Here is a 13,758-nt window from a genome sequence, read left to right as displayed (position 1 = left end):
CCTCAGTGTGGTGTGCTCCTCCCTGGCACTGACTCCTGCCAGTCTCACCTGGTGACAGCACAGCAGCAGGCAGGGATGTTCCCCTGTGCCACGTGCCTTCTGCAATAGCACACTGTAGCACAGGACAGCACAGCTGGCTGAGCTGTGCAGTTTGGGAGAGGAGCTCCTTGTGCTCAGAACCACAGCAAACACAGATCTAATTGTGCTGCTGCAGTTGTGTCAATGTGCTTTTGCCAAGATAGAGAACAGAGCTCTGGTAGCCTGGAAACAAGAGGTTTATTAACAGAGCACCATTACATGGGGCAGAACCTCATTCTGCTGACAGACCATTATCTCCACAGCAGGAGAAACAAGAGGCTGGCCTGCCAGGAAACAGAGACTTCAACATCTGTAAAAGGCTCTTGTTTCACCCTTCCCAAGGACACTTTACCTCTCTGGGCAGGGCCCTGCTCTGCCAGCACAGTGGCAGGGACAGCCAGCCAGCTGCCTCCAGGCATGCTGCTCCAAGGCCAAGGTGTCTGGGACCTGGGATTCAAGCAGTCAACAAGGTCACCATGGTCATTCCCATTTTATTTTCTGCCTTCCACCATGATAATGTGGTATCCAAACTTGGTCTTGACGGGAGGGTCAGTGTACACGGGCTTGTCCATGCTGCTCACGGGCAGGGCAAACGCTGCCTCCTGGAACGGTCCCACCATGGAGCCTCTGCTCATCCAGCCCAGGTCTCCCTGCAGGGAGGCACCGCGGGGTTCAGCTTTGAGACTCAGCCGGGAGGGAGGGGATGTGGCTGTGGGACAGGTCCTGCTGCTGAGAGCAGTCACTCACTCACTCACTCACTCACTCACTCACTCACTCACTCACTCACTCACCCCTTGCCTGGCCTTGTCCTCGCTGTACTGCGCCGCCACCTCGCTAAAGCGCTGCCCGGCCTTCAGCTTCTCCATGGCCTCCATGGCCCGGCCGTGCTTCTCGCACAGGATGTGCCGAACCTGCAGGGAGAGCAGCGGGGCTGTGCCGAGCGGGGCGGGCGGGACGGGCCTGCGGGTGCTGGGGGAGAGATCCCGCACCCCGCCGGGCCCCGCAGCCCCCCGAGCTCACCTTGACGGCGTTGCCGCCTCCCTTCGGGCCCTGCGCTTTGCCCTCGCTGCTGCCGCTGTCGCCGCCTGTGAACAGAGAACCATGACACCGGCCCGGTCCCTGCCGGGCTCTGACACCGACTCGGCCCCCACTGCCCCCGAGCCCCCGCCCAGGCGGTCCCTGTGCCGTCCCGAGCCCCCGCCCGGCCGGTCCCAGTGCCCGTCCCGGTGCCGCTCCCGGTGCCGTCCAGCCCCGCTCACCCTTCCCGGCTTTGCCGCCGCCTTTCCCTTTAGGCGCCATCTTGGCGCCGACAGGCCCCGCCCTCGCTCCGCCCACGAGGCCCCGCCCGCCCTGAGGCCCCCGGCTGCCCGCCCCGTGCCGGTTTGGAGCGGCCGGCGGGATCGAGAGCGGCGGGGCTGCGCTACACGGGCCTGTGGGACGTGGGGCTGTGTGTGCCTAGAGGGGCTGGATTCACCCGTCACACACGGCTGCGCTCGGCATGCACGACCGTACCCAGCGCCCGCCCAGCCCTCAGGGCTGTCGCCCTCCTCCATCCCACCTGACCCAAGATGACAGGTTCAGTCCCAGTACACACACCCCTCTCCACTTCCAGTCCTCCGCCTGGCCCGTACCCCGGTGCCCAGCGCTGCCCCCCAGCTCCCCTCCAGCATGAGGGCTGAGCCCAGCTGGCCCCTGTCCCTCACACCATCCCCGGCCTCACACCATCCCCTCACACCATCCCCACACACCATCCCCAGCCCCACACACCATCCCCAGCCCTCACACCATCCCCACACACCATCCCCACACACCATCCCGGCCCCACACACCATCCCCACACACCATCCCCAGCCCCACACCCCATCCCCGGCCCCACACACCATCCCCACACCCCATCCCCGGCCCCACACACCATCCCCAGCCCCACACACCATCCCCACACACCATCCCGGCCCCACACACTATCCGCAGCCCCTCACACCATCCCCTACACCATCCCCACACAACATCCCCAGCCCTCACATCATCCCCAACACCATCCCCGGCCCCACACACCATCCCCACACACCATCCCCAGCCCCACACCCCATCCCCGGACACCATCCCCACACACCATCCCCAGCCCTCACACCATCCCCACACACCATCCCCAGCCCCACACCCCATCCCCGGCCCCACACACCATCCCCAGCCCCACACACCATCCCCTCACACCATCCCCGTGCACGAATGTGTCTGAGGTGTCTGAGTGTGCACGAGTGTTGCCTCAGTCTGTGTGAGTGTGAGTGTTTGTGAGTGTCCCTCGGCAGCCCAAAGAACACAGGCACAGGCACAGGCGTGTAGCAGGGAGCACTTTACCAAGCTGGCGAGATAAAAAGTACAACATTCCGTAGTTGGCACCTTGGCGGCCGCAGCCCGGGGCAGGGCTCTCCCGGCGGAGCAGCCGCAGCCAGGGGGAGCCCCGCGGGAGCGAGCGGCCGGGGGCGGGCACCCAGCCAGGAAGAGCCTCAGGAAGAGCCCCAGCAAGAGCACGTTCCTCCGGCCAGGGAAATTAGGATCTCCATCCCCTGGCCGATCTCCATCGCACAGCCGATCTCCGTTCCGTGGCCAATCTCTGTCCCTCACCTGGCCTCTGGCCCACTTGGCCATTCCCCCGGCAGCATTGGCCACTCCAGCTGCCAGCGGTGCTGGGGGTGTCGCAGGGGGGTCCCTGCCCCGTGCTTGCCCCCAGCCCCCTTTGCCGGCTCCGTCCCTGGTTTCCTGAGCAGTCATGTGCAAAATGTACCCGTCCCCAGAGCTTCCCGAGCTGTGCCCTGGCCCCATCCTGCACCAGCACCCTGCCACTGGCTGGGGCCAGGGGATGGGGGTGAAATGTGGACATTCGTTAGAGCTTTTTTTTGTGTGTTTGTTTTTTTTTTCCTGAGTTTCGCAGCCTGGCTCTTAATTACAGGCTTAAATCTGCAGCCCTAGGAGAGGAAAGGGAGAGATGGGTGAGTACCAGGAGGGAGGAGAGGGGAACCAACTGGAGCCTCAGTGGGATCAGACGCAGGGTGGGGGCAAGGATGGGGAAGTGTTTGCCCGGGCTGTGCTCCCCAGGGATGCAGAGCTCCTGGTGGGGCAGAGACCCCAGAGCAGCCTGGAGGAGCAGCTGAAGCGCTGCTGTGGTGCTGTGCTGCTGCCTGGACCCACTGCCCCACTACCCCTGGCACAGGAGGGCTGGAGTGTGTGCAAACACACCAAGAAATCCAGCAGAAATTTCCCTAAACACCCTGTTTCCTTGTCAGCCGCAGCTGGCCCTTCCTGTTTCTCTGGGCTTGTGTTCCCTCTCCAGAGCACAGCCTCTCTCCCTGGGCCCCCAGGCTTGAGCCAGGCCAGGAGGAGGCAGCTGGGGCTGAGGGGGACAAATCCCACTGGAATGAGCAAACCCTCCTCCATGGCCCCGTGCACGTGCCCTGATGGCACTGCTGGCACGGGTGAGTGGTGGGCAGCCCTGGGGGGACCCAGGAGTCAGCAGGGAGGTGGCTCAGGTGATGTCCATCTGGATTCCAGCCGCCATCTCGGGCACATCCCAGGATCTCTGGGGCAGCAGAAGTTGTCACAGAGTGTTGGGGAGATGCAGGAGGCAGAGCTGGGGACGAGCTTCCTTCCCATGGCACCGCACCCCATGGCCCCAGTTGGCAGCTGGGTGCAGGACCCCTGGCACGGGGGCTGGAGGGGAGTGGGGTGGCTGCCAGACCCCTGTGCAGTGAGGCCAGGGCGCTGGCAGTGGAGAAGACCCCGGGGTTTGTTTTTGGACTGAGAGCTGAGGAGCTCCAAAATGCAGCATTTTGGGGGCTTTCAAGGGGTGGGGGTTTGGCTTGAGGTGGTGGCGCTGGCTGCGGACGCCGGGTGCCAGTTCCCTGTGTGACAGGGAGGGTGCTCAGGGCAATGACAGGGAACCTCCTGCGACTCTTCGAAAGCAGCCGCAGATCCAGCCGAACCCCCGGCGTCTTCCCAAAGTGCATCTGTGTGTCCAGCCGAATTCAACCAGGGGCCCTCTGCATGGGAAACTCAAGGTACAGCGTCAAAGGGAAGAGAATCAAACATCACCACCACTGTGCATTAGAAAAGCTGTTTAAAGTACCACATGCCAAAGGGACCAAAGAGTCTGAAGCTGCTTCGCTGCAGGCATGGGGCGACACCGGGGCTCTGATCCTGTTCTGCTTCCTGGGCAGGCGCCTTCAATCAGGGCCAGTTCCAGCTGCTTCCCTCGTGGGAAGGGCCCAGAGTCATGAGGGCTTGGGCTCCAGCCGTTGCCTCTCTGCCAGCAGCTCTCCAAGTAAGGAACAAAAGCAGAAGAAGCCCCCAGCAGGACACAGGGGCTCCCCAGCAGCCAGGACAGCCCTTTGCAGCAGCGCTCCCTCTGCAGCCATCGCCACCCCTCCCGCTGGAGGGGCCCCTGTGTTGTCAGGGCTGGCTTTTGGGGCTGTTTGCACCGTCCAGCTCAGGGGCAAACTCTGTGATGACCCTCCGGGCCAGCGGGTTCGTGGTCTTGAGCAGTTCAGCAGCAGATGGCCGAGTACCGGGGCTGGTTTTGCTGCTCTTCTTCTGCAGCAGGGCTTTAAAATCCTCATTCCTGCTGGAAGACTTCCCACTGCTGCCCGCTGCTGCCAGGGACTCGCCAGCTGGGGAGCCTGAAGTCTTTACAGGTGAGTGGGAGGTGGGTCGGCTGCTGAAGGTGTCACCAGGCTCTTTCCGCCCCAGGACCTTCCTCTTCGACCTAGGCACCAAAGGGAAACAGGTCTGGGGCTGCAGTGAGGTCCCAGAGTGAGGGGCATGGCAGTGCCCAGCCTGCTCTGCTGGGTAGGGTGACAACATGAGCATGGCAGGTGGTGCTCCTGGCAGGCAGGACTAATCCAAACCCTCCCTGCTGCTCTACTCAAGGCAGCAGCAACCAGGCTGTGCCCAAGGACAAACACTGGCCCCAGTATGGACAATGGAAATGTTGTGGTGGGGGAACACTACACCCAGAGTGGGCACAGGGGCTGTCCCCTCCAGTGCATGCCCCAGCCTTACCTGTGGATCACTGTGAAGAGATCCTCCGTGGTGCGGGACGTTGTGAACACCTCATCGTCCTCCTCCACGATGGACTCGGCCGTCTTGTCACTGGCAAAGCTCTTCTCCTCCGTGCCGGCTTCTGCTGAGCTGCCTGTGGGCAGGGAGAAGAGAGCAGTGAATCCCTGGATTCACTGGGAGTGCAGCCTGGGGAGCCCCTACCCCTGGGGTGAGGAGACCCTCACCTTGCTCTGGGGCAGGCTCGCTGGCGGGCTCACTGGCGGGCTCGCTGGCAGGCGTGGTGCCCACAGCCTCGGGGGATGGCAGATCCTCAGCGTCGGGGTCGCAGCAGGTGGGCTCAGTGTCCAGCGTGATGATGGGGCTGGGGGTGGGGGGCAGGTCCCCCACAGCGGCTCCCAGCTGTGCCGGGGCTGGGATGAGCGGCAGGTACAGCACGCTGGGTTTTTTGGGCACTGGCGGTGGCACCTTGGCCTTCCTGCGCTCCCCCTCTGGCCGCAGCTCGTCCAGGCTGCCCTGCGAGAGCCGCCGGGGCCCCGCCGGGGCCAGGGACAAGTGGGGCTCCCCCAGGCCCCTCCGGAACTCCCCTCTCCGCAGCACCACGACGGCATCCTGCGCCTGCCCCTTCTCCTTGGTGGCAGTGCCTGGCGGGGATTTGGGGGACAGGGGACCCTCCTCCCGCAGAACCGGGGGCTTGGGCAGGATGCACGGGGGGCGCCTGGCCAGCGGCGGCTTCTCTGCCACGGGTGGCTTCACTTTCCTCTCCGGGCCTGGGCAGGGGACACGTGCTGGCTCCTCCGCGTGCTCCGGGCCGTCGGCGCTGTCCTCGGGCTCCGAGCGGCTGATGGAGCGCAGGCGCACGGAGCGCAGGTCGGACTGTGTCACCACGGGCATGATGGGTGCGATGGGACTGCTCTTCTGCGCCAGCTTGGTGCCAAAGGTGGAGTCAGAGTGGTGCCGGCTGACCTTCGTCTTCCCCTTCAGGGAGATCTTCAGCCCGGAGAGGTCGAGGTGGGCAGGTGGGGTCAGCGGGAGGTCGAAGGACAGCCTGCCCTTGGGGCTCCTCTCCATGGGGGACGTGGGGGGCAGAGAGGATTTCCTCTCGGGGACCAGCGGCCTCACCCGCACCTGGTGCGGGGAGTGCCCGAGGATGCTGGAGGTGGGCACGGTGGGGGTTGGAGTCTCCGACTGACTGGAGTAGCCGCTGGATGGGGACATCAGCCCTGTGGGCCTGCTTGGCGACGAGGTCTTGAGGTCTGCCTCGGCAGAGAGCTGGGAGGGCGTCGTGGCCCTGGAGACCGAAGGGGACACGAGGGACTCGGAGCTGCCCCGTGTCTTGGCACACTCGATGGCCGTGGTGCCTGTGGTGGTGCTGGAGCCAGAGAGGGACTGGTAGGGATCCCCGCCAGCCCTCCAGTCCGTGAGCTGCCACTGGTGGGGGGCAGCTGTGCTGCTGGGCTCCCTGCTCACGCTCCCCTGCGGGTCCGCGTGCACCAGCCGGTGACCCTGCAGCTCCGGGGGGATGCACAGGCTCTTGGGCCGCTGCTCCTTGGGCAGCGCCGCGCTGAGCCCCGCGTCCCCGTCCTGCCCCTCTTTGATCAGCGAGACGCTGCGCGTGGGGGGCGAGGGCTTCTTCTTGGCCTTCTTCAGGGAGATGCTCTTGGAGCGCCGCCGCCGCTGCCCCTCGGGCTCCAGCCCCAGCGAGATGTTGTCGGTGCTGGTGCTGCCCTCGGAGCTGGCGCTGGGGTAGCCCAGGGCGTAGTTGGCGCTGCCCCGCCGGGTCTCGGCGTAGGCGATGTCCACGGAGCACAGGGACCCCGAGTCGGTGGGCACCGACAGCGAGCGCTCCCGGAACCGGCACCCTGCCCGCTCCACCTCCAGCTGCGCCCGCCCCGCCGCCTCCGGCTCCTCTCGGCTTCCCGGCAGGAAACTGCCCTTGGCTCCCTGGGGGCACCCGGAGCTGGGGGGGGACGCAGGCACTGGGCTGGAGAAGAAGCTGGGCCCGTTGCTGCCCGTGCGCTCCTCTGCGGCGATGAAGAAGGAGGTGGAGGCGGCAGGTGAGCCTGGGCCAGGTGATGGGATGGAGCCACCTGGGGAGGTGCAGGTGGGCCCCTTGCCCGGGCCAGTGCTGAGGCTGGGGGGGCTCCCATAGCCCAGGGGGCTCCAGGGTGGGGAGAAAGGGGCGCCCTGTGTCCCATTGCAGGCACTGGCACAGGGGGTGGCTGCCCCATCCATGGCAGCAGCTGGCTGGCAGCAGCGGGCCCCGAGGTCGCTGAAGGTCTTCCTCAGTGGGGCCGAGAGGGGTGGACGAGGGCTGATCTCCTGGGGCGCCGTCCCCCCGCTGGTGGTCTCAGGCACGAAGCTGCAGGACAGGGACTCGGCGATGGGCGCGTGTGTGCTGGGCGTGGGGCCGTTGGCACTGCCTGTGGGGACAGACACAGCCTGGTGAGCACCACCTGCCCCACCCGCAGGGACACGGCCCTGCCCTCACACTGTCCCAGTCCTGAGGCTGCACCTCTGCCCAGCTGTGCATCTGTTGGCTGGAATGGGCCGTGGACAAACCAGCAGCCATGGCAGGAGGCTCTTCCCACAGGGAAATGAGTCCCGTGGCAACCAAAGTGTTGCCCCGGTGCTGCTCCATGGTGGGGACACAGATGGGGTTTAGGAGGAGCCAGGTGAGGCACTGCCAGCTGAGACAGGGAGGGACGTGGTGGCTCACAGGGCCACCCATCACAGCACAGCCAGGATGGGGAAGGAGCCAGCAGCCCTGCTCTGAACACCCCCAGCAGGCAGGGATGCTCAAGGCTGTGATGGGCTGAGGTCTGACTGACTCCAACGGAGGAGCTGTGACAACCAGTTGATAGTCTGACCACTGTCATGGGAAGAAACCTCTCTCCTACCCCTTTGAAGCTGCCTTGAAGCAGCTGGTGCCATGGTGCCATGACTTCTCCCCCTGCCCCTACCTGCCCCCACAGAGGGGCTGGCTCTGATTTTTCTGCACCTTCCAGAGGGGACAGCAGGACAGAGCCCCTGAGCCACAGTGGCTGCTGTTCCCAAGGGTCCAATGCCAGCCTGGAAGCGCTCCAGGCACTCTCACATGCACACCCTTGGCACTGGTGTGGCCAGCTTGCCAGCCCAGCAAAGGTGTGTGCCCCACAGCCACGGCACCCTGCCACAGGGGCTGCCCACGGGGAAGGTGGGCACAGGGAGCTGTTGGAGCCGGGGCTGGGCGACTCCTGCCTCAGAACCCTGACTCAGGACAAAGGGAGTGTCCCTGATGCCATGCCAGCCCCAGGCCAGCCCAGTGTCACCCGTGTGCCCAGCACCTTGGAGGGCACAGAGTCAGTGTGGTGCCTGACCCGTGGTCAGGGTGTCCCCGGGAGCCCGGCTGTGCCTGGGCTGGCTGCCAGCCTGGGATGGCTGTGCCACCACCCGGGCGCTGCCTGCGCGCTCTTTGTCACCTTGGTCTCGCAGGGACAGGTTAGGGAATCCAATAATGGTCCGTCTGCGCCGCAGGGTGGACTTGGGGTTCATCGCGGTCTCTGTGTTAAACAGGGAGTGACGAGCACTCGCGTGCCTAGCAAAGTGCTGCCCTGTACCAAAACAAACAGCAGCTGCCAGCTCGGCCCCTCCGTCACCCTGTGCTCTGCGTGTCCCCAGCCTGGGATGGTGGCACAGGTGCGACTGTGGGATGCAGGAGGATGGGGCGAGTACGGGGGAGATGGAGGCACGGTGGGGACACTGCAGATGGAGGTGGTTTGGATGGGCAGCTCCAGAGACCAGCCCTGCTCTGTGTGACAGGCACTGGTCTGTGCTGGTGAGGCCAGCACTGTTCTGAGCCAGACTGGGTATGGGTACATGAGGCAGTGTGGCCCTGGCACAGCTCTCCCTGATGGAGGGAAAGGACAGACAGACACCTCTGCCCTCAGAAGGGGCACCTCAGCCAGCCACCAGCCCCAGACTCTGACCTGGGCCATAACCTGTGTCTGCAGGGACACGCTGCTGGGAGATGCGGCCAGGATGAGCAGAAGGACAGACAAGGGACACAGGTGAGACAGACCAGGTGCACAGTGTGGTGAGAGCCCAGGTGACAACAGAGCTGGCTGCCTGGGCATCACATCAGGGATGTGAGAGCTGCCACAGCATGGGCAGCGGAGCAGACGCACGGAGCTGCAGATGGCACGAGATGGGCTGGGAGAGATGGACACCAGCATGGCCCTGCTGTCCCCAGTGCCCAGCTAACCCACAGGAACACAGCTCGCAGCCACAGCCCCCTCCCATGCCCCCCTGTCCAGATGGCTGCTGGGACAGTCTCTGCCCACACCCCTGTGCCCCCGCTGCGCCGTGGGGTGCTGCCCTACCCGAGACATTGATGGGGACAATGTTGGTCTGGATGGAGCCGGGCTGGTGCCACTGCTTCTCCTCCACGGGGGGCAGGGGGAAGGCCCTGGGCCAGGGGGGCTGCTTGTCCGGGCTGGTGGGGAGGCTCAGGGAGGTGTCAGGAGGCCGAGCACCGAGCGCGGTGCTGCTGGTGCTCTCCTCTTCGGCCGCTCGCTGGCTGGGGGGCTGCGGGGAGAGAGGCACGTCAGCCACCGAAGGGACGAGGGGGGAGCACAAACAGGGACTTGCTGCCCGCCCCAGAACTCACCATAAGCACGAACTCAAGGCGCTTGGCAGGCGGGGGTCGAGGTGATGGTTCAGGGGAGCTGTCGGGGGGCAGGTGCCCTGCAGCACGGAAGGTCTGCCCGGTGACCCTGCTCTCGCTGTACTGCTCCTCATACTCCTCTGCAAGGAAAACGGCACCTGAGACCCTGCTCCTGCTGCCAGGTCCTGGAGCAGGGGCACCTGAAGGGATGGTGACTGTCCCCTCTGGCTAGCTGGCCATCCCTGCTCAGGACAGGCAGCTCAGAAGGGGAGGAAAGGAGACCCCAAGGAGGGTCTGGGGGAACTGGAGAAGTGCAAAGATCCCAGCAGCCGCCCCACTGCTCCTGGGGTGCAGTCAGGGCATGCAGTGGGTCTCGCTGGGAAACAGCCCCACCGGGGAGAGCCAGGAACTCAGTGTGTCCCCATCCTGTAATTGTTGAGCTAATTAATGCTGGTGGCTGTGGACTGGCGGAAAGCAGGGCTGCTCAGGCTGACTTAATGAGATTACAAGCTGGGGGATGGCTGGGCTGCTGATCTCATCTGATGCCTGAGGAGCATCCGAGCCGGGGCCGCGTGACAGCCCAGGCCAGAGATTGGACAGAAACAAAACCACTGGCCACGCTGATCCAGTTAGGCAGATCAGTGTAGCTCCCTGGGGCCCTGGTGAGGTCTGTGCTGTGGTGGGGCTCGTGGGTGCCCTGGTGACCCCAGTGTCCTCAGCAGGCAATCCTGGTCCCGGTTGCTTTGGCACCTGCAGCAGTGACTTGGGAGCAGAGATCAGTGAGAGGCTGCTCAGGGAGCCCCAGGACCCAACTCCTGCAGCCTGGTGAGGTCCGAGGAGCGGCTCAGACGTGTGGGGGAGATGAGCTCACAGTCTCACGGTGGTCACCTAGCCCGGGCAGCACCCCCCAGCCCCTGTGCTTGTACCTTGCAGCAAGCTCTGCAGGTTGAGCTGGGCCTCCTGGTGCAGCTGCTCCATGCCCGGCGGGCGCCCAGCGGCCAGGAAGACGTTCACGGGCTGCTGCCATGGCAGCTTGGCAGGGGCGGCTTTCTTGCTCTCGAGGTCCAGGTTAGAGGTGGCTGCAGAGGGGAGAGAGGGGGCTCAGAGGAGGTGGGGGTGGATTCCCTGCAGGTGCTGCTGTGGGATAACACGGTGCCAGCACAGTGCCCATCCCACCCCAGCTCTCTGCAATGCCAGGACGTGGCTGTGCCCCACCCTGGCAGGCTGCTGCCCTCTGTGCCCCACCCTGGCAGGCTGCTGCCCGCTGGGACCAGCCCTCATCTCCACCACCACTTTTGGGGGCTGGACACTGTCCCTGGGGGCTGCCAAGCAGGGAGCTGGCTGAAATTGGGGAAGGAAGCCAGCCCTGCCACGGTGCCTAACCGCGCCCGGGCGCAGGAAACGCTGCAGGCGCTGCTGGAGCAACATCCTGGCTGCGGAGGAGCAGAAGTTGCAGCTGAAAGGCAGGAGCCAGGGACCTGTCACTTCCACTGCACTGCAGCTCGAGGCTCACAGCCCTGCCATGGAACCCCCGAGGCTCTCCAGGGAAGGAAGCCTCTGTGAGGGCTGCTCAGAGCCTCTGAAACAGCCCAGCGGGGGGAGCAGTCCCCGGGAGCAGGATGTGGGCTCAGTAGTGAACCAGCCTGTGGGGAGCTGAGCGCTGCTCCCACCAGCAGGCTTTGCCATGGGAACCTGCACTGCTCTGGGTGGATGTGGGATGGTTCCCAGCACGGATTCCAGGCAGTGCCACCGCTGGCACGCTGCCTCCAAGGGCACCATCCACCCCTGGCAGGCACAGAGCGGGTCTGTGTGAGCTTCACACAGGGGTGTGGATGGCCAGGCTCTCATCCCTGGGCATTCAGGGCTCATCCTCCCTGTCCCCATCCCCACCAGCTGAGACCTCTCGATTACCAGAGTGTGACAAACACTTCCCCTCTGCCACACCACTGCCCTGCTGCCAAATCCTGCTCCATGCCAGGCCCCAGCTGAGGCAGCAGAAACAATCCCATGTCCTGGGAAGGGGAATGGCCCCAAAACAGATGTGGCACCCCCAGCACAAGCCACATTCCCCTCTGCAGCCAGTGGCCAGGCAGCTGTGGCCCAGCTCATCTGCTCTGCACCACGAGCATCCCCCTGCTGCCCCCAGGTGCCCTCCTGCCCCCAGGTGCCCTCCTGCCCACAGCACTCCCGTGCCCCTGGGTGCCCTCATGCCCACCCTTCCCCCAGCTGATGGAGCCTGCACAACGCCCAGCACCCCAAAGCAAGGTGCCATGTCCCCAGCCTAGTTACTTTTATAATTTGTTTCCATAACGACGGGCCTTAACACCGGGTTTTTTCCGTTTTTTTTTTCCTCCCTTCTTCCTCCTCTAAATAATTTGACTTGTTTCCATACCAACCAAGTGGTGTTGGGGCGCATGTGTGCATGTGTGTGCCACGCAGAGGGCAAGGCTGGGCATCTCCCCAAAACCCCACCTTCACCTCTGCAGACCCCAGAACCTGCTGGTTTTTGGTGAGGTGGGGGATCCAGTGCTGCCCTGTCATTTCTGACAACACCCCAGGGTGCACCCCTAATCCTGGCTTGCTGCACCCCCTGCCTGGCCCGCACAGCCCCAGCCTTGGCCCTCAGCACAGCTGATGCTCCTCACCTCCTGCCCACACATCCCCCCGCAGCCACCCCAGCAGGGGCTCAGCCCTCCTGAGCAGCCCCTGCCGCGCTCCCAGAGCAGGGGACTCACCTCTGCAGCTCGGCCCCGCTGCCGAGTCACCCCAGCACCCACCGTGGGCCGAGCACGCGGGCAAACCGCAGCGTGGGCGCGGCGGAAGCGTGGCAGCGCCCACGCCCAGCGCCCTGCCCGGGGGAGCGGGACACGCCGTGCCGGGCTCGCCCCGGAGCTCCCCCTGCGCTGCTTGTGCTGCTCGGGGCTGAGCGACACAGTCCGGAGCCGCTCCGGGCTGCGGGCAGTGCCAAGGCGCTGGCAGCACCGTGGGCATCGTGGGTTCCACCTCCCCAGCTGGGGACACGAGAACAGATGAACCGAGCACTCTCCTGGCACCCAGACGCCCCAAACTTGCACTGCAGGGGCAGCACTGCGCAGAGTGAGCAGCACCCTGAGGCTTTGTGTCCCCACTCCGAGGCTGTTTGGGGAGCAGCGGCTCTGAGGGTGTTTTGGGGGCAGCACTCCCAGCCCAGCACGGCACACAGCTCAGCGATGGGGTGTGAGGAGCCAGCAGCCCTGCCTCAGTGCCATTGCCTCAGTGCTACTGCCACAGTGCCACTGCCACAGTGCCATTGCCACAGTGCCATTGTCTCAGTGCCATTGCCACAGTGCCATTGCCTCAGTGCCACTGCCACAGTGCCATTGCCACAGTGACATTGCCACAGTGCCATTGCCTCAGTGCCACTGCCACAGTGCCATTGCCTCAGTGCCATTGCCACAGTGCCATTGCCTCAGTGCCATTGTCTCAGTGCCACTGCCTCAGTGCCATTGCCACAGTGCCATTGCCACAGTGACATTGTCTCAGTGCCACTGCCGCAGTGCCATTGCCACAGTGCCATTGCCTCAGTGACATTGCCACAGTGACATTGTCTCAATGCCACTGCCACAGTGCCATTGCCTCAGTGACATTGTCTCAGTGCCATTGCCTCAGTGCCATTGTCTCAGTGCCACTGCCACAGTGCCATTGCCACAGTGCCATTGTCTCAGTGCCATTGCCTCAGTGCCATTGCCTCAGTGCCACTGCCACAGTGCCATTGCCACAGTGCCATTGCCACAGTGACATTGTCTCAGTGCCATTGCCTCAGTGCCACTGCCACAGTGCCATTGCCACAGTGACATTGTCTCAGTGCCACTGCCACAGTGCCATTGCCACAGTGCCATTGCCACAGTGCCATTGTCTCAGTGCCACTGCCACAGTGCCATTGCCACAGTGCCATTGCCACAGTGCCATTGCCTCAGTGCCATTGTCTCAGTGCCACTGCCACA

The 13,758-nt window shown here is 64.5% G+C and overlaps 2 protein-coding genes across 5 annotated transcripts in view; both read right to left on the bottom strand.

The window, feature by feature from the left end:
• Nucleotides 1-552: 552 nt before the first annotated feature.
• PIN4 (peptidylprolyl cis/trans isomerase, NIMA-interacting 4) lies at nt 553-1,421 on the bottom strand. The gene is made up of 4 exons (XM_056491061.1): nt 1,338-1,421; nt 1,099-1,163; nt 870-989; nt 553-728 (listed from the first exon to the last, which is right to left on the bottom strand). Exons 1-4 carry the CDS (start codon nt 1,375-1,377, stop codon nt 570-572), a joined length of 384 nt encoding a protein of 127 aa, XP_056347036.1. The 5' UTR covers nt 1,378-1,421; the 3' UTR covers nt 553-569.
• Nucleotides 1,422-2,416: 995 nt separating this feature from the next.
• NHSL2 (NHS like 2) overlaps nt 2,417-13,758 on the bottom strand; it is a 29,945-nt gene continuing 18,603 nt past the window's right edge. For all 4 annotated transcript variants that reach the window (XM_056491028.1, XM_056491030.1, XM_056491032.1 and 1 more), the window contains exons 2-8: nt 10,702-10,854; nt 9,779-9,915; nt 9,492-9,696; nt 8,592-8,723; nt 5,358-7,553; nt 5,134-5,266; nt 2,417-4,837 (exon numbers count right to left, since the gene is read on the bottom strand). In XM_056491028.1, the coding sequence (XP_056347003.1) occupies nt 4,525-4,837; nt 5,134-5,266; nt 5,358-7,553; nt 8,592-8,723; nt 9,492-9,696; nt 9,779-9,915; nt 10,702-10,854 (3,269 nt within the window). In that variant the 3' untranslated portion in view covers nt 2,417-4,524. The remainder of the gene's footprint in view (nt 4,838-5,133; nt 5,267-5,357; nt 7,554-8,591; nt 8,724-9,491; nt 9,697-9,778; nt 9,916-10,701; nt 10,855-13,758) is intronic.

The sequence above is a fragment of the Oenanthe melanoleuca genome, chromosome 4A, assembly GCF_029582105.1.
Source record: "Oenanthe melanoleuca isolate GR-GAL-2019-014 chromosome 4A, OMel1.0, whole genome shotgun sequence".
NCBI lineage: Eukaryota > Metazoa > Chordata > Aves > Passeriformes > Muscicapidae > Oenanthe > Oenanthe melanoleuca.
The sequence above is the reverse complement of the archived record's forward strand: the minus strand, read 5'-3'. Positions and strand labels throughout refer to the sequence as shown.

What these genes read in the sequence shown, in the direction of transcription:
- PIN4 (XM_056491061.1), bottom strand. Translation starts at nt 1,377, where the DNA reads ATGGCGCCTAAAGGGAAAGGCGGCGGCAAAGCCGGGAAGG. An exon ending in CGGCGGCAAAGCCGGGAAGG is followed by an intron (nt 1,164 to 1,337) that starts GTGAGCGGGGCT and finishes CTCTGTTCACAG; the next exon opens with GCGGCGACAGCGGCAGCAGC. An exon ending in GAGGCGGCAACGCCGTCAAG is followed by an intron (nt 990 to 1,098) that starts GTGAGCTCGGGG and finishes CTCTCCCTGCAG; the next exon opens with GTTCGGCACATCCTGTGCGA.